Raw genomic sequence first — 24,013 nt, forward strand, 5'->3', positions numbered from 1 at the left:
AAAGAAAAGATTCAGATCTCAGGGATTCGTTGATCCATGCCATATGCCATGGATGGCATGCCGGGAAGCCACCTAGCAGCTATTTAAAAGGATATTCTGCAGTGCTTCAGAAGCGGTAGACTGAGTTCAACTATTTAGGTGTCATAGATGGACTGTTGTGCTGGGTGCTAGTTTCCTCCTCCCTAGTGCCTGAACTTTTCCACCAGCACCATTGGGGTAGGGGGAGCTGACACAGCAGCACATTTCTCAACAGATCAGGTGAGGAAAAAGGCCCGCCAAACCTGCTACTGGCCACTCATGTTGAGAGATATTTTGAAGATAGTGTGAGCAATACACAGCCTGCCAAACACAGTGTGACCCAGTTCTCAGTTGGAGGAGGGCCACTAAGGGGCAGGCAATTCCCTGAAAAGGGAGGCCACTGATATTCTGGAGCTTCCAGTGACCAATAAAGGGAATAGAGGTGGTAGAGGACTGCTTCACATAATTTGTAAAATTGTATGTGTTACCCAATCAAACAGCTCCGACTGTGAAAGGCCTTGCAAAGTAGTCAGTTTGAGTATCAAGGTAGTCAGTCTGAGGCAGATGTGATTCAGAGAAAATGCCAGCTGTTAGGGGATTAAGAAAACACACACCACTGCATACAATCCAGTCAAATGGCATGATAGAGCACAACAGAACACTGATCAACTGTCAATGGTGTTGCTTTCCAATGGGGGAGAATGGAGCAGTTATGAGAAACAAGTGGCTTTTGCATACAATATCCCCAAGCAAAGCAGCATTCGTTTTACCCCTTTTTACCTCATGCATGGCTGAGAAGCACATATTCCTGTAAATCTGCTTGTGTCTTCTGTGGACTCATGGAACACCGATTTCCGTTTGCAGGCAGGCTTCAGTGCTGCCAGGGCTCACTTTACAGAGGAACATAATTGTCATCACTTGTATGAGGTGGGGGAATTGGTCTGCCCCCACCTCAATCAAACAGAGAGCTACATAAATGGCACCATATACGCACAATACGTTTGGACCTGCCAGGTCTGACCGGCTTCCTCCCCTCCCAGTGGATCCAACTCATCATCAGGTGGTGATCGGTTGACAGCTCAGCCCCTCTCTTCACTCGAGTGTCCGAGACACGTGGCCGAAGGTCAGATGATACGACTACAAAGTCGATCATCGACCACCGGCTCAGGGTATCCTGGTGCCATGTGCACTTATGAACACCCTTGTGCTCGAACATGGTGTTCGTGATGGACAAACTGTGACTAGCACAGAAGTTCAACAACTGAACACCACTCGGGTTCAGATCGGGGAGGCCGTTCTTCCCGATCACCCCCCTCCAGGTCTCACTGTCGCCACCCACGTGGGCGTTGAAATCCCCCAGGAGAACAATGGAGTCCCCAGTCGAAGCACTATAGTACCCCTCCCAGGGACTCCAAGAAGGTCGGGTACTCTGCACTGCCGCTCGGCCCGTAGGCCGAGACAACAGTGAGAGACCTGTCCCCGACCAGAAGGCGTAGGGACGCGACCCTCTCGTTCACTGGAGTGAACTCCAACACATGGCAACTGAGCTGGGGAGCAATAAGCAATGCGACCCCAGCTCTCCACGTCTCCCCGTGGGCAACCACTAGATGGCAGTGTGGTTCCATTTATTGATGTGGCAAACTGAAACTATATGCTCCCGGATGACTCTTTAATCGTGATCGCTACTGAGTTTTTAAAATGCTTATCGCAAAGCGTTCTTTTTTTATGACATCATGCAAGTTTTATAAGTCTGCGGACACTGATCTGTGTAGATACAAATCAGTTTCCTCGGATCCGCGGAGTTTCGAGAATAAATGCCACTCGAAGCCTGGCTGTTGCGACAGTTGTCGTAAAGCGGGACTGGTTGGTTGCTGCGGTGACACTGTGTGGTTCCTGTGTGATGTGTGATGTTCCTGTGTGTGATGCTTAGCTAAATGTAGCATGTGTACATCGCAAACTTTTAGAACTTTCAAGTTTTTAAAAGAAGAATTTTGCAGCATGTCTGTGTCATGGAGCACGCACAGGCGCAGTGCTGTTTAATATGCTTATTTGAACCACTGTGTTAAAGAGCACAACACTAACACCCCCGCCCCCCTCCCCATGATGAAATCCGCAGACACATCATAATTTAAAAAAATAATTGACCTTGCAGACAATATCACCACATAGATACCCATCCATCAGACCCCTTCCATTACGGTAATGTGAAATGATTTATTCTGAAATGTCGGTCTTCTCTCATCTGGGAGCGTATAGTTTCAGTTTGCCACATCAATGAATAGACCACACTGCCATCTAGTGGATATCCAGTGTGCATGAGTGTGTATTTGTAAATCAGTCGGCATTTGTTTGTGGATCTGTTTGCGAAAAGAATGTCTCAAAATGACGTTGCAGAGGAAATCGATGAATGCGTGTAATTGGTGATCCACAAATGCTGAAACTCAATTCACAAATACAATTTCCAGTTTTACAAATGTATTTTTTTTTTTTTTTTTACAAATTACATTTTATATTTGCAAATACAACATTATTTGCAAAGACCAGCTTACAAGTTACAAATATGAAATTTGCATTTGTGGATATCTGAACACATTTGCAAATCAATGATTATTTGTAGATCACCCTGTGTGCATTTACAAATATTAATGAGACAATTTTAACTCCATACCACCACACTTCTGTACTCAGACTCCTGGTCACTGCCAATGCAGTCCACAATGGCAGAGTCATCCGAAAACTTCTGCAGGTGGCAGGACTGTGGCCAGCAAAACAAAAACACAAGTGAGAAAATTTGGTTAATGGAACATATGAACGTTGATGGTCAACAAAAAGTCCAGCTGACCAGAAAGGTGGACAGCTCTCATCTCTCTTGAACTCCAGAAACTTGACCTCGACATCGTTGCTTTGAGTGAAACAAAAAAGCAAGAGAAGGTCAGCTATGGGGGGAGCAAGGGGGCTACACTTTCTTCTGGAAAGGGCCTTCTGAGGAGAAACGACAAATAAGTGGCATCAGTTTTACCATAAAGACTGCTCTCCTTTCAAAATTGACTAGATTTGTGGTGGGTGTTTGTGAACGACTGATGATACACCATCTCCACCTTGCAAGTGAACACCATGCCACTGTCATCAGTGCTTATGTCCCAACACTTGACGCCGACCATAACAAAAAGAAAACCGTCTATGCCAAGCTGGACACCATTCTATCTGCTATGCCCGCTTCTGATAAAATCATCCTCCTCTGCGACTTCAATGACCATCTCAAAAAGGATCACCAGCTCTGGAACAGAACCACAATTGCAATGTCCACAGCACCCTGCTTCTCATTACGTGCACCGAACACAATAGGCAAAACGAAAAGTTAAAAATATCCCGGGAACACCCTCATTCGAAGCACTGGTACCTCCTCAACCACATCACTGTCCAATAGCGTGACCAGAAAGATGCCCTAGCCACCAAGGCAATGACTGGTACAGGTGACTATTGGGTGACTCATCGTCTGATGTTCTCCATAATCCAGCTGAACATCTACGCCAAGAAGAGGCCTGGACAATGCAAAGGTGCTTGTGTTTCTGGGTCTTCGAGCTTGGTGATATTTAACCTTTTCATAGAGTTTCAACAGTGCCTGATGAAAGAATTCCCCACAAAGTACTCAGTCCCGGTTCCTAAATATGGAAAGGAGTTCAAGACAGCCATAACAACAGCCTGGCAAGAAACACTCTGACACCAGAAGATGAAGCTCCAGGACTGGTTTGATGAGAATGATGAGGTTCTCAAAGACTATTCAACCAAAAGCAAAATGCTTTCCTTGACCTCCAGAAAGATCTGACCTTGCAAAAGAGAAAAAAATCTTTACTCTAGCAAAGTAAAGCAACTCTGCTTGATGAAACTCGCAAACTGAAAAATTGGTGGTGGATAAACAAGCCTGCTGAACTCCAAGCCCTCGCTGATAGAAATGACAGCAGAGGTTTTTTTAATGCTACCAAAGCAATCTATGGGTCCTTCACCGAAGGAAATGCACTTCTTCAAAGCAAGGATGGCCTGAGCCTGCTGAAGAGCAAAGCTCACTGGTCAGTGGAAAGAACACTTTGAAGACCTCTTGAACACCAACCCAATCTTTGAGGAAAAGGAAGTGCTCTGCCATTTAACAAGACATCGTTAAAGAACTCAGCCAATCCCCAACTCTCAAAGAAACTCCCTTAAATTTATAAAAACACAGCAAAGCACCTGGAGAAGACACAGGTATTTGAAGGAGGAGGTCTGTTTCTCCAACCTCAACTTCACAATGTGGTCTCAAGAAGAAATACCAGCAGACCTGAAAGTCTCAATGGCTGTCACAATCTGTCACAAAGTGGAGAGGAGACAAGTCTGAGTGTGGAATCCATCGTATCCTTGCTGTCCACTGCAGAAAAGGTTCTTGCATGTATTGCCAACAACTGTCTCAGACAACTAGCAGAAAACATCATTCCTGAAATCCAGAGTGGCTTCCAACCATCAAGAGGCTGAAAAGACATGATCTTCACTATTCGCAAATTGCAAGAAATGTGTCAAGAGCACCCATACTGTTGTATCTCATCTTCACTGACTTGAAAAAAGCATTAGACAGTGTGTCACACCAACTCCTGTGTAAGATTCTGAGCAAAACGGGCTGTCCAGAGAAATTCATTAAGATCCTGAGGCTTGTCCACAGTGGCAAAAAACTGAAGTCTGCAATGTTCAATCAGGAGTAAAGCAGGACTGGGACATCATCCCTACACTCTTCATCATCTTTGTGGCAACAATCCTCCACCTTATCAAGGACAAGGTGCCACCATTGACAATGGGCCTCATGTATCAAAGTTGCGCACTTGTGGCATAAATTTTCGGCGTAAACTTGAAATACACCAAAGTCGCCGTGACATGTATCAAGCAGTGCGCACCTGCCCATTTCTGGCGTACGCCTTACGTGATCTTGATAAATGCGGCGGGTGGAAATGATCGTAATTATAATAAACACGCCCATAAATATTCAGACTCCGCTTCAGAGACACCCTCATTTTACGACATGGAAGCCGGGAGACGGCAATGAAAAAGAACTCCACCAATCACGACGTGTGCCAATAGAGTGTCAAAAGCGGCCGTCGTATCAATTGTTTTGTAGTATATAATCAATAAAGTGTTACAGTGGTCCTTCATTAATCGCTGGAGTTACATTCTAAAAAATAGCCCGTAATACGCGAAACCGCGACATAGTCAGCGTTATTTTTTACAATTATTATAGACGTTTCAAAGCTGTAAAACCCCTCACTACACAGTTTATACACTTTCTCAATCAGGCATGAACATTTTCTCACTTTTCTCTCGTGTGTAAACACTCTCAAAGTTCAAACCTTAGTAGGAAAATAATACCAAACTGTTTTCCGGCCCAAACATTTGTTTGAGAAATAAAAATAGAACGTTTTCCTATAAATAATTATGATGGCTTTTAGAACTAACGAATTAATTTTAACGATCAACAAACGAGGTCGGACACATAAGAAATTATTAATAGTGACTGACCAGTATGTCACAGATCGGGCCTCTGCGTCCTGTCTTTTTCCACTCACACCTGGCTGCACCTGTTTGTTTCCGTGTGACAAACACAGTTATGAGTAGTTGTTGGTGCTCTTTTCTCTTCTGGGCAACAACATTCTTATAAACAGATACGCAGAACACAGAACACTGTAAAAAAAAAAGGCATGCAAAATTAGACTAAATACTCCGCGAGACTCCGAGGCCACGACAGGTGAACAGCGTTATAGCGAGGGACCACTGTATTCTCTTTTCACGTCAATAATTCTTGACGTGGATATTTGCTCGCTCAATTAATAAGACACGCCTAATCTGTCAGATTTCTTTATTTTTTAAATGTATTTCTGTATTTATTTTATTGTGACAACCGAATGGAGACGACAAAACCTGGTTGCAGCACGGGTGAATTAAGGAAATGACGAAACTACAGTTGTTATTATCAATTTCATAGTCTAAAACAATCACACCACATGAAGTTAAGCTCAGCGCTGCTCTGGCTCCAGGCTCGAAGTCTAGAGAAAAAGGCGAGCAGCGCTTTCTTTGCAGTAACGCTGTGGCCATGGATCGTGCTCCATAACAATCCCGCAAAGGTGGGATTTGTATTGATTATTATGTAGTATAATCAGGAAAGTGTTATTTATGTAACATATGCATTGATTTGTATGATGGCACTGTTTATCATGTTGATCATCTTCAATTTTATGTGGATTCCAGCGCTGGTTCATTTTGGTGTATAATTTACGCCACCTCCCGACCTGGTGTATATTTTCAGCGCAGCGTGCGCCAACGACCACATTGATACATGCCAAGTGGCGCAGCCGTTTTGGCGTACACCCCATATACGCTCAAATATCGCCGTACGCAACGTTGATGCGTACAGAATGTATGCAAAGCTCTTCAACCTAAGCCAATTGAGAGCCAATAAGAAAATCAACACCACTTTCGCTCCTGGACTTCCAGTATGCCGACAACAGTAAAGTGTCATCCTCTACAGAAGGTCTTCAGAAAATCCCTGAAACCTCCGATGAAACCTACACTAAGCTTGGTCTCGACATCATCCTGAAGAAGACACAGGTCCTGCATCAGCCTCCACCCAACATGATCAGTCCAAAGCTTCCTGCTGTGAAACTGCATGGACAGGTCATGCAGACCTGCTCACTCGCTCTTCCTCCATCCCTGCTCAGCCCTCTTCCTGGAGTAGATGACATCTCTCTTTGCCCTTACTAACCTGAGTCTTTAGAAAGTAGCTCAAACCAACTCTGCCAGTTGCCAAGGTGCCTACCAGTGCCTTCTGTTGCAGGCGTGACTCTGCCACCTCCACTGCAGTTTCCAACCTGCATTTCATTCCTGTCCTTACCTCAGTGCCAGCTGATGCCACCTTACTGTCCCTGTACTGTCAAGCTTCTTGTGCGCATGCCACCGTGAACTCTTCAGTGAGACAACTGAACGGTAGCTGCAAGATGTTGCTCACCTCATACAGTGCTGCTTTGGTGAGGCTATGTGGAAAGCTCAATCACTTTCTTTCAGGCTCAGGCACTGATCTTCCTTTTAAGGGACTTAACTGTTGTAATTGGCAGTGCATAGACAAACAGTGGCCACAAGCCTCTGGGCAGGATGGAGTGCTGATAGATCCAGGCTTTAAATCTACCAGGCACACCAGACCTATCAACCATGGAGATCAAAGTACTGAGTTCTTGAGTGGACGTGTGGATGGTGAGAGTGTTGAGTCAAAGAGCTTCCCCAAACTTCTGACTGGCTGTTCTGTGATAAATTAAATGACAGTAACTGAGATTGAAAAGTCAGTCGCCTTCCCATTCTACACCATGGAGCTTGACTTGCGGAGATTAAAACTCATCCTTGCCCAGGTGATGGGTCTCTCGGGTCCTTGTAAGATGTACCTGCAGCTTGTGACTGATGTAGTGATGGTAAGGTCATCCATGTAGGCTTTTATTAGAGGCTGTTGTAGACCAGACTTAGTCAGGGGCCCTCTGCTTTCCACTTCAGCTGACTTGACCAACATGGTCACAGGAAGGGCAAAACCGAGATGGTACAGCCTTTTGTTATTCCTTTGCCCAGGTGATGCCATTCTGTTTCTAATCCAGAAGTGACCCTCAGACTGAAATTATTGTAGTAACCCAGGATCAGATCCTTGATCTTATTGGAACATGGTGATAGTGTAGTTAGAGCTGAACCAGGTTGTGTGGAATGGACCCATAGGCATTGGTCAGGTCAACCACAACATAGCAAGGTCGCCTCTGTTCAGGCTCTCTGATGGGCTCCGTGACTACACTCGTGCTCCAATAGTTGGGGCTCTGGGAATCCCACCCTTCTGGACTGGGGTGTCAATGTAGTTGACATTATCCTGAACTGGTCAATGTTTCTCAAGTTTTCTTCTCCCTCAGCACACCTCTGCTGGTCAGCAACTCTCCAAACCACCTTCAGATCTTCCATAAGTGGCGGAGAAGCTCTGGGCATTGCTTTTAGATGAGATAGAGTACACCACTGGGACCTGGAGCAGATGCTGTTTGACCTGCAATGATGACCTCCACAACCTCTTTTTGACTTGGCTCCTTCAGACTGAACTCTGTTGTTGGTGGGATTGGGTTGTTAAGGGCTTTGTTGGCGTTAAGATCTTCTTCCATTATTGGATTGCTTAAGGTCCTGGAGGAAGCAATTTACTCCCTCAGATCAGATCCGTAAGAAGCATTTCAAGATCCTGGAGTGGCCTAGCCAGTCTCCAGACCTGAACTCAACAGAAAATCTTTGGAAGAAGCTGAAACCTGAAAGATCCGGAGAAGATCTGTATGGAGGAGTGAACCAAAATCTGCAGTGTGCAATCTTGGTCAAAAACTACAGGAAACAGCTGACCTCTTTAATTGCAAACAAAGGTTTCTGTACCAAATATTAAGAGCTGTTTTTCTATTGTATCAAATAATTATGCCATGCAATAAAATACATATTGTTTAAAAATCATACAATGTGATTTTACTGACTGGGAAAGAGTGTCCAAACTTTTGACTGGTAGTGTATGTACACTCAACAAAAATATAAACACAACACTTTTGGTTTTGCTCCCATTTTGTATGAGATGAACTCAAAGATCTAACAATTTTCCACATACACAATATCACCATTTCCCTCAAATATTGTTCACAAACCAGTCTAAATCTGTGATAGTGAGCACTTCTCCTTTGCTGAGATAATCCATCCCACCTCACAGGTGTGTCATATCAAGATGCCGATTAGACACCATGATTACTGCACAGGTGTGCCTTAGACTGCCCACAATAAAAGGCCACTCTGAAAGGTGCAGTTTTATCACACAGCACAATGCCACAGATGTCGCAAGATTTGAGGGAGCGTGCACTTGGCATGCTGACAGCAGGAATGTCAACCAGAGCTGTTGCTCGTGTATTGAATGTTCATGTCTCTACCATAAGCCGTCTCCAAAGGCATTTCAGAGAATTTGGCAGTACATCCAACCAGCCTTACAACCGCAGACCATGTGTAACCACACCAGCCCAGTACCTCCACATCCAGCATGTTCACCTCCAAGATCGTCTGAGACCAGCCACTCGGACAGCTGCTGAAACAATCGGTTTGCACAACCAAAGAATTTCTGCACAAACTGTCAGAAACCATCTCAGGGAAGCTCATCTGCATGCTCGTCGTCAATCAATCAATCAATTTTATTTATATAGCGCCAAATCACAACAAACAGTTGCCCCAAGGTGCTTTATATTGTAAGGCAAGGCCATACAATAATTACGTAAAAACCCCAACGGTCAAAACGACCCCCTGTGAGCAAGCACTTGGCGACAGTGGGAAGGAAAAACTCCCTTTTAACAGGAAGAAACCTCCAGCAGAACCAGGCTCAGGGAGGGGCAGTCTTCTGCTGGGACTGGTTGGGGCTGAGGGAGAGAGAACCAGGAAAAAGACATGCTGTGGAGGGGAGCAGAGATCAATCACTAATGATTAAATGCAGAGTGGTGCATACAGAGCAAAAAGAGAAAGAAACACTCAGTGCATCATGGGAACCCCCCAGCAGTCTAAGTCTATAGCAGCATAACTAAGGGATGGTTCAGGGTCACCTGATCCAGCCCTAACTATAAGCTTTAGCAAAAGGAAAGTTTTAAGCCTAATCTTAAAAGTAGAGAGGGTGTCTGTCTCCCTGATCTGAATTGGGAGCTGGTTCCACAGGAGAGGAGCCTGAAAGCTGAAGGCTCTGCCTCCCATTCTACTCTTACAAACCCTAGGAACTACAAGTAAGCCTGCAGTCTGAGAGCGAAGCACTCTATTGGGGTGATATGGTACTACGAGGTCCCTAAGATAAGATGGGACCTGATTATTCAAAACCTTATAAGTAAGAAGAATAATTTTAAATTCTATTCTAGAATTAACAGGAAGCCAATGAAGAGAGGCCAATATGGGTGAGATATGCTCTCTCCTTCTAGTCCCCGTTAGTACTCTAGCTGCAGCATTTTGAATTAACTGAAGGCTTTTCAGGGAACCTTTAGGACAACGTGATAATAATGAATTACAATAGTCCAGCCTAGAGGAAATAAATGCATGAATTAGTTTTTCAGCATCACTCTGAGACAAGACCTTTCTAATTTTAGAGATATTGCGTAAATGCAAAAAAGCAGTCCTACATATTTGTTTAATATGCGCATTGAAGGACATATCCTGATCAAAAATGACTCCAAGATTTCTCACAGTATTACTAGAGGTCAGGGTAATGCCATCCAGAGTAAGGATCTGGTTAGACACCATGTTTCTAAGATTTGTGGGGCCAAGTACAATAACTTCAGTTTTATCTGAGTTTAAAAGCAGGAAATTAGAGGTCATCCATGTCTTTATGTCTGTAAGATAATCCTGCAGTTTAGCTAATTGGTGTGTGTCGTCCTCATCGGGGTCTCGACCTGACTCCAGTTCATCGTTGTAACCGACTTGAGTGGGCAAATGCTCACATTCGCTGGCCTTTGGCACGTTGGAGAGGTGTTCTCTTCACGGATGAATCCCGGTTCACACTGTCCAGGGCAGATGGCAGACAGCGTGTGTGGCGTCGTGTGGGTGAGCGATTTTCTGATGTCAGTGTTGTGGATCGAGTGGCCCATGGTGGCGGTGGGGTTATGGTATGGGCAGGCATCTGTTATGGACGAAGAACACAGGTGCATTTTATTGATGGCATTTTGAATGCAGAGATACCGTGACGAGATCCTGAGGCCCATTGTTGTGCCATACATCCAAGAACATCACCTCATGTTGCAGCAGGATAATGCACGGACCCATGCTGCAAGGATCTGTACACAATTCTTGGAAGCTGAAAATGTCCCAGTTTTTGCATGGCTGGCATACTCACTGTACATGTCACCCATTGAGCATGTTTGGGATGCTCTGGACCGGCGTATACGACAGCGTGTACCAGTTCCTGTCAATATCCAGCAACTTCGCAGAGCCATTGAAGAGGAGTGGACCAACATTCCACAGGCCACAATTGACAACCTGATCAACTCTATGCGAAGGAGATGTGCTGCACTGCATGAGGCAAATGGTGGTCACACCAGATACTGACTGGTATCCCCCCCAATAAAACAAAACTGCACCTTTCAGAGTGGCCTTGTATTGTGGACAGTCTAAGGCACACCTGTGCACTAATCATGGTGTCTAATCAGCATCTTGGTATGGCACACCTGTGAGGTGGGATGGATTATCTCAGCAAAGGAGAAGTGCTCACTATCTCAGATTTAGATTGGTTTGTGAACAATATTTGAGGGAAATGGTGATATTGTGTATGTGGAAAAAGTTTTAGATCTTTGAGTTCATCTCATACAAAATGGGAGCAAAACCAAAAGTGTTGCGTTTATATTTTTGTTGAGTGTATGTACAGTGGGGAAAAAAAAGGATTTGACCCGGTATCAGTTTTGCAGGTTTTTCCACCTGCAAAGAATGGAGAGGTCTGTAATTTTTATCATAGGTACACTTCAACTGTGAGAGACAGAATCTAAAAAAAATAAATAATAATAAAAAAAAAAAAAAATAGAAAATCACATTGTATTATTTTTAAATAATTATTTTGCATTTTATTGCATAAAATAAGTATTTGACCCCCTAGAAAAACAGAGCTTAACAATTGGTACAGAAACATTTGTCTGCCATTAGAGGTCAGACGTTTCCTCAAGTTCTTGACCAAGTTTTCACACACTGCAACAGCGATTTTGGTCCACTCCTCCATCCAGATCTTCTCCAAATCTTTCAGGTTTGGAGTTTCAGCTCCCTCCAAAGATTTTCTATTGAGTTCAGGTCTGGAGACTGGCCAGGCCACTCCAGGACCTTGAAATGCTTCTTACGGAGCCCCTCCTTAGTTGCCCGGGCTGTGTGTTTGGGGTCATTGTCATGCTGGAAGACCCGGCCATGACCCATCTTCAATGCTCTTACTGAGGGAAGGAGGTTGTTTGCCAAAATCTCGCAATAATAGTTGTAAAACAGCTAACTGATCATCTGCAGAGGAATGGTCTATTTGAAGAGTTTCAGTCAGGTTTTAGAATTCATCATAGTACAGAAACAGCATTAGTGAAGGTTACAAATGATCTTCTTATGGCCTTGGACAGTGGACTCATCTCTGTGCTTGTTCTGTTAGACCTCAGTGCTGCTTTTGATACTGTTGACCATAAAATTTTATTACAGAGATTAGAGCATGCCATAGGTATTAAAGGCACTGCGCTGCGGTGGTTTGAATCATATTTGTCTAATAGATTACAATTTGTTCATGTAAATGGGGAATCTTCTTCACAGACTAAAGTTAATTATGGAGTTCCACAAGGTTCTGTGCTAGGACCAATTTTATTCACTTTATACATGCCTCCCTTAGGCAGTATTATTAGACAGTATTGCTTAAATTTTCATTGTTACGCAGATGATACCCAGCTTTATCTATCCATGAAGCCAGAGGACACACACCAATTAGCTAAACTGCAGGATTGTCTTACAGACATAAAGACATGGATGACCTCTAATTTCCTGCTTTTAAACTCAGATAAAACTGAAGTTATTGTACTTGGTCCCACAAATCTTAGAAACATGGTGTCTAACCAGATCCTTACTCTGGATGGCATTACCCTGACCTCTAGTAATACTGTGAGAAATCTTGGAGTCATTTTTGATCAGGATATGTCATTCAAAGCGCATATTAAACAAATATGTAGGACTGCTTTTTGCATTTACGCAATATCTCTAAAATCAGAAAGGTCTTGTCTCAGAGTGATGCTGAAAAACTAATTCATGCATTATTTCCTCTAGGCTGGACTATTGTAATTCATTATTATCAGGTTGTCCTAAAAGTTCCCTAAAAAGCCTTCAGTTAATTCAAAATGCTGCAGCTAGAGTACTGACGGGGACTAGAAGGAGAGAGCATATCTCACCCATATTGGCCTCTCTTCATTGGCTTCCTGTTAATTCTAGAATAGAATTTAAAATTCTTCTTACTTATAAGGTTTTGAATAATCAGGTCCCATCTTATCTTAGGGACCTCGTAGTACCATATCACCCCAATAGAGCGCTTCGCTCTCAGACTGCAGGCTTACTTGTAGTTCCTAGGGTTTGTAAGAGTAGAATGGGAGGCAGAGCCTCAGCTTTCAGGCTCCTCTCCTGTGGAACCAGCTCCCAATTCAGATCAGGGAGACCGACACCCGCTCTACTTTTAAGATTAGGCTTAAAACTTTCCTTTTTGCTAAAGCTTATAGTTAGGGCTGGATCAGGTGACCCTGAACCATCCCTTAGTTATGCTGCTATAGACGTAGACTGCTGGGGGGTTCCCATGATGCACTGTTTCTTTCTCTTTTTGCTCTGTATGCACCACTCTGCATTTAATCATTAGTGATCGATCTCTGCTCCCCTCCACAGCATGTCTTTTTCCTGGTTCTCTCCCTCAGCCCCAACCAGTCCCAGCAGAGACTGCCCCTCCCTGAGCCTGGTTCTGCTGGAGGTTCTTCCTGTTAAAAGGGAGTTTTTCCTTCCCACTGTAGCCAAGTACTTGCTCACAGGGGGTCGTTTTGACCGTTGGGGTTTTACGTAATTATTGTATGGCCTTGCCTTACAATATAAAGCGCCTTGGGGCAACTGTTTGTTGTGATTTGGCGCTATATAAAAAAATTGATTGAATACATGACCCCATCCATCCTCCCTTCAATGCAGTGCAGTCATCCTGTCCCCTTTGCAGAAGAACACCCCCAGAGTATGATGTTTCCACCCCCGTGCTTCACAGTTGGGATGGTTTTCTTGGGGTTGTTCTCATCCTCTAAACATGGTAAGTGGAGTCATAGGCGTAGGAGGTGGGGTCTATTTGGCGGGTGACACCAAATTTGCCCAAATTTCAGAAACCCCCAAGACTCTTTAAATTACCATATATTTATATACCCACATTTATATTTATATTGGTGACCAAATAGCAGTTTGATCGTTTACATTAACTGCAAAAATAAGTCTGACATTTTAGGTCATTCTATTCTGTATTCAGTCTACATGGCCCATGCCCGAATTTCCCAGCCCATCTGCCCGAATTTGAGCATTTTGCCGAGCCCAGGGGGAGTGGTTGCACCCCTGCCCCCCCCCCACCTCCTACACCTATGAGTGGAGTTGATTTCAAAAAGCTTATTTTGGTTAAATCTGACCACATGACCATCTCCCATGCCTGGACGTGCTGGTTTGAGCAGGGAGACCTTGCTGCCCTGCAGGATTTTAAACCATGACAGCATCATGTGTTACTAATGTAATCTTTGTGACTGTGGTCCCAGCTCTCTTTAGGTCATTGACCAGGTCCTCCTGTGTAGTTCTGAGCTTTCTCAGAATCATCCTTACCCTACAAAGTGAGATCTTGCATGGAATCCCAGACCGAGGGAGATTGACAGTCATCTTGTGTTTCTTCCACTTTCTAATAAATAATTATGACAGTTGTCTTCTACCAAGCTGCTTGCCTGTTGTCCTGTAGTCCATCCGAGCCTTGTGCAGGTCTACAGTTTTGTCCCTGGTGTCCTTAGACAGCTCTTTGGTCTTGGCTATGGTGGACAGGTTGGAGTGTGACTGATTGAGTGTGTGAACAGGTGTCTTTTATACAGGTAAGGAGTTCAAACAGGTGCAATTAATACAGGTAAAGAGTGCAGAATAAGACGGCTTCTTAAACAAAAATTAACAGGTCTGTGTGAGCCAGAATTCTTGCTGGTTGCTAGGGGGTCAAATACTTATTTTATGCAATAAAATGCAAATTAATTATTTAAAAATCATACAATGTGATTTTCTGGATTTTTTTTTTTTTTAGATTCTGTTTCTCACAGTTGAAGTGTACCTACAATAAAAATTACAGACCTCTCCATTCTTTGTAGGTGGATAAACCTGCAAAACTGACAGGAGGTCAAATACTTATTTTCCCCACTGTATGTATGAGTTTTTCCTCTCTTTAACAGGAGTGGCTTATACTCTGGAAAATATGGTAAATGAAAAAGTCTCCCTTAACTTTAGATATGTAAAGATAAGACCCAAGAAAAACAAGAAAAGATCATTTATTGAGATGACAATATGAAATAGGCCCAGGAAAAACAAATACATGAACAAATATTTTAAAAAAATGGAATCCACCTGTTAATTTGTCCAACCAAACTACCATGTTCTAAGTATTCAGTGTAGTTAACACTAATGGTTTCCCCTAGCGAGGCTGGAAACCCCGGTGTGGCCCTCCTCTGCCCCTGAAACCTCCTCTATCCCCACGAAAATTTGGTCGATTTCGTTCACGGCCTCTGTCGCCACCTCTGCCTGCATTTGGCACACCTCGTCCCCCTCTGGGTGCACCACCACCACGGTCTGATGGCAGTTTAACAGGAGGCGATTTGGGCCGTAGCCTCTCTATTTCCTCAGTGCAGCCAGACAAGTAGGAGTTAGGTGACGTAAAATGCAAGGCATACGTCTCTGGGTTAAAATTACTGTTTGTCAGATTTGGACCAACAGTCAGCCAGCCTGGAAGGACACAGAAAAACAAACAAAAAAGAAAATAGGCATTGAGAAACAGAAAAACAAAAACTTACAATAGTACTGTAAATGTGAACTTACGATTATGCTGTTAAAAATGACCATATAAATGTACATATTAATTACGACCACATAAACTGAAGGGTAACATAAGCAAAGAAAGGCGTGCCAAAGAACTCACCCGGTCTGATGGTCGAGTCTCGTCCAAAGAGGTGCAACCTTCGACGGCCCAAACAGAAATGTTCAATGATGTGGAAAATCTCAACAGGCTTCTCCACATTTCCCATTTCAGGCTCCTCAGTGATGATCAAGTCAATGTCCACATTAGCATGGATGAAGTCACCATCGATGCTCCTACGTACTGTTCCTTTAATTCCCATCAGGCAATGCTCCTGCAAAGAATGTGATGGGGGGATAATGATGAGAACCATAAATGTTTTAAAATGTAACTGATTAGTTACCCTTTTTCCACTACTTTGACAGTCCTGCCAGTTGTCCTGACTTATATACACTGAAAAAAGTTAGTTCATAATAATTACAACTATTTAAAGTATATAGGACTTCTCAGGAATCAAAGCACTGAACAAATTAAACTATAATAAAAAAAAAGAATAAGTGCCAACAATAAAAAGCACACTACAATGCCCCAAAAATCCAATATCAAAGACCTGATACAGAAACTAGAGCACTGCGCTCGTAGAGCGCAAACCTCCAATACAACTTTCCAATTCTACAAATTTTTACCTTGGAAAATATTTAAGGTCAAAGTCCTGTTAGCAGTGGCTTTTCATAAGCTAAAATATAATATAAAATATAGATCAAAAGGGCTTTTCCAGATTAAAATCAAATAGCCGCTAAATCCGCAATACTGATCAGATGGGGCTCAAACTTAGTCTATTCATTGAGAGTGACAGTTTGCACTTCATTGTCACAAATGAGAGTGATTGAGGCACTTTTGATTGAGATATAATGCAAAAAATGGGCTTTTCAATATTAAATTCAAACGTCCAAAAAATCCACAATCTGGATCACATCCAAATCAAACTTTGTCAGGTGATAATGAGTGCCAGCCTGCACCTCCCTTTCAAGTATAAAAGTGATTGAGACACATTTGATTTGACATAATGTGAAATATACATAAAATGGGGGTTTTAAATGCTACATTTAAATGGCCACAAAATCTGTAATCTGGATCAGATCTGGATCAAACATCCTCAGTCGATAAAGGATACCATCCCAAATAACACTCTCAAATTGGAAAGAAATTTGATGTTTTTTAACAGTTTAGAATTTTTTAACATTCATTCAATGTTAAAGGATATGGATTTTTCCAATTTTCAAATATTTCCCGACTTTGACCTTGAAAATTGAATCAGTTTCTTGCCTATCAGGATGTGAATCCTCTGTAAAATTTCATAAAGATATAATGGAAAAATTGGGGGTTACAGGCTGCTCACAAACCCAACAACAAACAAACAATGGATAACATAACATCCACCCAACTTTGTTGGCGGAGGTAAACATGTGGGACTTACCCCCAATCTCAATTCTCTTTTGTTCCCCTTCCCCTTGGCCCTACGCCTACCCCTTTAAAACAAGGGGAAAGGAGAAGGGGTATGCCTCTAGCCCTATGAATTGAGACACCCCTCTGCCTTAGGAGAAAAAAACTGCCTGTGTCAAACTGCCATCTTCACATGGCAACCGAAATGCAACTTGTTGCAGTAGCCCATTTGCTTTTTATTTTCTCGCCTTTCTGCATAAATGCAAAGAAATAGAAAAAGTCGAAGATTTAATTAATTCGTAATTTATAATAGTAATTAATAGTATTGATAATTAAGTAATTATTAATTAATGTTAATAATATGAATAATAATTAATAATAGTAATAATTAATGTTTGATTAATAATTAGTTGATTGATTAGTAATTAAAATAAATAAACACTTGAAATATATCAGTCTGTGTGCAATTCTTTTTCAATGGAATTACTGAAATAAATCAACTTTTTAATGATATTCTAATTATAAGACCAGCACCTGTATGTATGTTTTGGGCTGCATCTAGTTCTGTTAACCTTGTATTTCTTTTTCAAATTCTCCCATTTTTTGTATCCAGCCCTATTTCCTTTAGAAATTTCCTTGACAAAAAATATCAGTCTATTAGGACATCAGGTTATGTGTTACACATATACATGTGTGTGTATATATTTTCCAACTTATTCCCATTGATGAAACTTCTCATTTTCTGCCTGAAAGTTTATTAGGAGATGAGTTTGCTCAGGGCTCCGTTTGTTTACAAAATACACACATATTACAGACCTTGAAATCCAACAGCAGGAATCACTATTATCCAAAGATTTATGAACATACAAATTAATGTGCTTACACTTTATCATGATTTTCTCCATTGTGAGATATAAAGTGTCTTATCGTAGTGTTCGTATGTATTATGCGCATTATAACGCCTCATCGCACGAGCAAAGTTACAATATTCTTCAGAACGACAATATACACAACATGCATCCAGCTGCATACACGTTGCTGTCATAGGCAACAGTGTAATTTGTAATGAAAGCCGTTTCATTTGTGCAGCTCTTTCGGCGCCATGTTTGTTTTTGTGGAGACAGCGGTAAGCTCCTCCTACCCCTCCAAACGCAGTGTGCATCCAGATTCACTCTATTTGGAGGGGTTTGAAGCCCTACCCCTCCACCTCGCTCCAAAAAGAGAATTGAGACACCCCTCTGTCTCTCATGCCCGCGCAAAATGGAGAGGAAGGGGTAAGGGGAAGGACCAAAGGGTAGAAGTGAGATTCAGCCTTATAGTCCGGTGTGACTTATATGGTTTTTATTCTGTTTAAGAGGATTTTTTATAGGTGTGACTTATATGGTGGTATGACGTATACATATAAAATATGATAACTGTCATTTATGATGTAAAGCATCATTGACCAGGCGGGGCATGTGCCATGTGCCATTGTCAGATTAAACTGAAAAATATTTACAACCCCAATTCCAATGAAGTTGGGATGTTGTGTAAAATGTTAATAAAAACAGAATACGATTTGCAAATCTTGTTCAACCTATATTCAATTGAATACACCACAAAGACGAGATATTTAATGTTGAAACTGATAAACTTTATCAGTCCTTCTACTTGCCATTACTGCCAGACGTGGCTCTATACGTGCCTATGTGTCTGCTCCATCGATTTCTATTTAATCCAATAGATGGAGGGCCGCGGCGATCTGCTCATTTGCTGGCTGTTGCGAGAGCACCGCCATCTTGGTTAGCGTCAGACACTCAAACATAAACAGAAATCAATGTGGGCATGATCAATGTTTTCAAGAGAGTTTCACCATAAATCTGCTTTTTTCCGTGCTGTTACATTTATTCAAACTCAGTCCCACATTTGTGCAGCCACTATGTGTCAAAACAAATACAGAAGATGATCAGATGTTTATATAATACACTTAATAGACTGAGACTGTTCATCTCCCAGTCCAGAGAGAAAATAATACCATCAGTTTGTCAAACACATTATGTCTGCCACGAGACGAGAAGTTAAGTTAAAGATGGGAAATCAGGGGTCAAAGAAAGAGCTTCACACGCTTGACTCATATTAAATATATTAATATTAAAGACTGTTCTTAACCCACGGCGCCACTTTCACGGAGCACTTTGCGAAAATATCAAATAAATAAAATGAAACCCAGCCAGGGTGAAAGTAAGATTATTCAATCATTTCTGGACCAAGTTCAAAGAAATCTGTACTACACTGTTTACACAGAGTATATCACAGAGAAATTAATCTAATTTGTGTATATTGTTATATTAGTAGAATATACAATGTCAAAGTGACTGTCCTGTGACCCACCAAATTGAGAGAAAAAGCATTTCCATTCTATGAATTTCCATCTCAGGATGGAAAACCTGATGTGAATTAAAACCCAGAGGCTAATAAAAAAGGGCAAAATTGAGACGTATGAAAGTGAGATTTCTAACTGAATCACTAAACAAATGGTGAGATATTTATAATGACAAATCATTCAGGCAGTAAATTTGAAGTCACTACTTTATAGAATGCGGATCAACACAAAAAAATAAATAATTTTCTAACCTTTATTAAGCAATTTTAGTAATTTCTCCATCATTAATATTACATATAGTACAAACTATGTGTACACAATTTATTTATTTAACCTTATTTAACCAACTGATACTCCTTGTCAGCTTGTCGTAGCACCTGAACGTTGCACAAAACAGCATTTTCAGATCACTTTACCCAAGTTTAAGTCAGCAAATAATCTATTTCTATTTAATCGAATGCCGCGTTCACACCGGACGCCATGTGAGTGACAGCGGTGAGAGGTTGCCATGTAATCCCTATGAAAGGGCACATTGTGGCGCCACAAACGTCCAAGCCACTCAATGCGACGCAATGGACGCAAATGAAGTGACGCGAATAAAGGGATTTTGAGCGGCTGACGCGTTTGTGGCACGGTATCGCGTTGCATCGCGTCGCCCTCTTCCCCAAGTTGAAAAATCTGAACCTTTTCGTCTTGTCGTGCCGCGATGACCAATCAGGGACTGGATATGTAGTGACGTGGAGGTGTCTGGAGTTATACTTGATGGGACATGTCCTGTCTCTGGCAGCCAGCCTGTGAGCAGGACTTATGTCCATTTTGTCCTTGATTTAACACAATTATGACAGAGTTTGAGGGGAGAGAGGAACTGCAGCAGCAGCCAGTTTTTTCTCTTTGTTCAGATGTGTGCGCGTGAACAATCATCCGTGAAGATAATTTTATTAACTACACAGGTGTATAACAGAACAAATGGTGACTGGTTTATAACACAATTATTGACAGAGCTGGAGAGGAGAGTGAGGAACTACAGCAGCAGCCAGTTTTTTTTAACTGTTCACGTGCGCGCGCAAACGGGACAGGAGGTCCTCAAACTGGGTCCTGGAGAGGTGGAAGTACCGTTGAAAGCGGCCGTCAGCAAATGATGAAACTCCCTGAATTGAGAACGTCTCATGAGGATATTGTGAACCCAGGGACGGCGCCGTTGGCAACGTTTGTCAGCTTTCCACAACAAATATCAATTCAATCAATTCAATTTTATTTACATAGCGCCAAATCACAATAATTACGTAAAAACCCCAACGGTCAAAACGACCCCCTGTGAGCAAGCACTTGGCGACAGTGGGAAGGAAAAACTCCCTTTTAACAGGAAGAAACCTCCAGCAGAACCAGGCTCAGGGAGGGGCAGTCTTCTGCTAGGACTGGTTGGGGCTGAGGGAGAGAACCAGGAAAAAGACATGCTGTGGAGGGGAGCAGAGATCAATCACTAATAATTAAATGCAGAGTGGTGCATACAGAGCAAAAAGAGAAAGAAACACTCAGTGCATCATGGGAACCCCCCAGCAGTCTAAGTCTATAGCAGCATAACTAAGGGATGGTTCAGGGTCACCTGATCCAGCCCTAACTATAAGCTTTAGCAAAAAGGAAAGTTTTAAGCCTAATGCTGCTATAGACTTAGACTGCTGGGGGGTTCCCATGATGCACTGTTTCTTTCTCTTTTGCTCTGTATGCACCACTCTGCATTTAATCATTAGTGATCGATCTCTGCTCCCCTCCACAGCATGTCTTTTTCCTGGTTCTCTCCCTCAGCCCCAACCAGTCCCAGCAGAAGACTGCCCCTCCCTGAGCCTGGTTCTGCTGGAGGTTTCTTCCTGTTAAAAGGGAGTTTTTCCTTCCCACTGTAGCCAAGTGCTTGCTCACAGGGGGTCGTTTTGACCGTTGAGGTTTTACATAATTATTGTATGGCCTTGCCTTACAATATAAAGCGCCTTGGGGCAACTGTTTGTTGTGATTTGGCGCTATATAAAAAAAAAAATTGATTGATTGATTGATTGAATCTTAAAAGTAGAGAGGGTGTCTGTCTCCCTGATCTGAAGTGGGAGCTGGTTCCACAGGAGAGGAGCCTGAAAGCTGAAGGCTCTGCCTCCCATTCTACTCTTACAAACCCTAGGAACTACAAGTAAGCCTGCAGTCTGAGAGCGAAGCGCTCTATTGGGGTGATATGGTACTATGAGGTCCCTAAGATAAGATGGGACCTGATTATTCAAAACCTATAAGTAAGAAGAAGAATTTTAAATTCTATTCTAGAATTAACAGGAAGCCAATGAAGAGAGGCCAATATGGGTGAGGTATGCTCTCTCCTTCTAGTCCCGTTAGTACTCTAGCTGCAGCATTTGAATTAACTGAAGGCTTTTCAGGGAACTTTTAGGACAACCTGATAATAATGAATTACAATAGTCCAGCCTAGAGGAAATAAATGCATGAATTAGTTTTTCAGCATCACTCTGAGACAAGACCTTTCTAATTTTAGAGATATTGCGTAAATGCAAAAAAGCAGTCCTACATATTTGTTTATATGCGCATTGAAGGACATATCCTGATCAAAAAATGACTCCAAGATTTCTCACAGTATTACTAGAGGTCAGGGTAATGCCATCCACAGTAAGGATCTGGTTAGACACCATGTTTCTAAGATTTGTGGGCCAAGTACATAACTTCAGTTTTATCTGAGTTTAAAAGCAGGAAATTAGAGGTCATCCATGTCTTTATGTCTGTAAGACAATCCTGCAGTTTAGCTAATTGGTGTGTGTCCTCTGGCTTCATGGATAGATAAAGCTGGGTATCCTCTGGCTTCATGGATAGATAAAGCTGGGTATCATCTGCGTAACAATGAAAATTTAAGCAATGCCGTCTAATAATACTGCCTAAGGGAAGCATGTATAAAGTGAATAAAATTGGTCCTAGCACAGAACCTTGTGGAACTCCACAATTAACCTTAGTCTGTGAAGAAGATTTCCCATTTACATGAACAAATTGTAATCTATTAGATAAATATGATTCAAACCACCGCAGCGCAGTGCCTTTAATACCTATGGCATGCTCTAATCTCTGTAATAAAATTTTATGGTCAACAGTATCAAAAGCAGCACTGAGGTCTAACAGAACAAGCACAGAGATGAGTCCACTGTCTGAGGCCATAAGAAGATCATTTGTAACCTTCACTAATGCTGTTTCTGTACTATGATGAATTGTAAACCTGACTGAAACTCTTCAAATAGACCATTCCTCTGCAGATGATCAGTTAGCTGTTTTACAACTACCCTTCAAGAATTTTTGAGGAGAAAAGGAAGGTTGGAGATTGGCCTATAATTAGCTAAGATAGCTGGGTCAAGTGATGGCTTTTTAAGTAATGGTTTAATTACTGCCACCTTAAAAGCCTGTGGTACATAGCCAACTAATAAAGATAGATTGATCATATTTAAGATCGAAGCATTAAATAATGGTAGGGCTTCCTTGAGCAGCCTGGTAGGAATGGGGTCTAATAGACATGTTGATGGTTTGGATGAAGTAACTAATGAAAATAACTCAGACAGAACAATCGGAGAGAAAGAGTCTAACCAAATACTGGCATCACTGAAAGCAGCCAAGGATAATGATACGTCTTTGGGATGGTTATGAGTAATTTTTTCTCTAATAGTTAAAATTTTATTAGCAAAGAAAGTCATGAAGTCATTACTAGTTAAAGTTAAAGGAATACTCGGCTCAATAGAGCTCTGACTCTGTCAGCCTGGCTACAGTGCTGAAAAGAAACCTGGGGTTGTTCTTATTTCTTCAATTAGTGATGAGTAGTAAGATGTCCTAGCTTTACGGAGGGCTTTTTTATAGAGCAACAGACTCTTTTTCCAGGCTAAGTGAAGATCTTCTAAATTAGTGAGACGCCATTTCCTCTCCAACTTACGGGTTATCTGCTTTAAGCTGCGAGTTTGTGAGTTATACCATGGAGTCAGGCACTTCTGATTTAAAGCTCTCTTTTTCAGAGGAGCTACAGCATCCAAAGTTGTCTTCAATGAGGATGTAAAACTGTTGACGAGATACTCTATCTCACTTACAGAGTTTAGGTAGGTACTCTGCACTGTGTTGGTATATGGCATTAGAGAACATAAAGAAGGAATCATATCCTTAAACCTAGTTACAGTGCTTTCTGAAAGACTTCTAGTGTAATGAAACTTATTCCCCACTGCTGGGTAGTCCATCAGAGTAAATGTAAATGTTATTAAGAAATGATCAGACAGAAGGGAGTTTCCAGGGAATACTGTTAAGTCTTCAATTTCCATACCATAAGTCAGAACAAGATCTAAGATATGATTAAAGTGGTGGGTGGACTCATTTACATTTTGAGCAAAGCCAATTGAGTCTAATAATAGATTAAATGCAGTAGCAAATAGAGCACAGCAACTTGCTCCGTGTGATCAAGGTCTTGTCATGTTGACTTGACGTAGAGCGTAATGGAAGCTCCTCCTATTTGATGACACATTGGGGCGAATGTTCGCAGCCAAAGCAGAGCAACACCCCAG

The 24,013-nt window shown here is 42.1% G+C and overlaps 1 protein-coding gene across 1 annotated transcript in view; it reads right to left on the reverse strand.

Annotated features, from left to right (window-relative positions):
* Positions 1-15,182: 15,182 nt before the first annotated feature.
* The window catches only part of mettl14 (methyltransferase like 14), a 49,099-nt gene continuing 40,268 nt past the window's right edge, over positions 15,183-24,013 (reverse strand). Inside the window, exons 10-11 of the mRNA XM_034188483.1 lie at positions 15,764-15,974; positions 15,183-15,570 (exon numbers count right to left, since the gene is read on the reverse strand). Coding sequence (XP_034044374.1) covers positions 15,263-15,570; positions 15,764-15,974 — 519 coding nt within the window. The 3' untranslated portion in view covers positions 15,183-15,262. The remainder of the gene's footprint in view (positions 15,571-15,763; positions 15,975-24,013) is intronic.

This window comes from Thalassophryne amazonica, chromosome 15 (assembly GCF_902500255.1).
Source record: "Thalassophryne amazonica chromosome 15, fThaAma1.1, whole genome shotgun sequence".
Classification (NCBI taxonomy): domain Eukaryota; kingdom Metazoa; phylum Chordata; class Actinopteri; order Batrachoidiformes; family Batrachoididae; genus Thalassophryne; species Thalassophryne amazonica.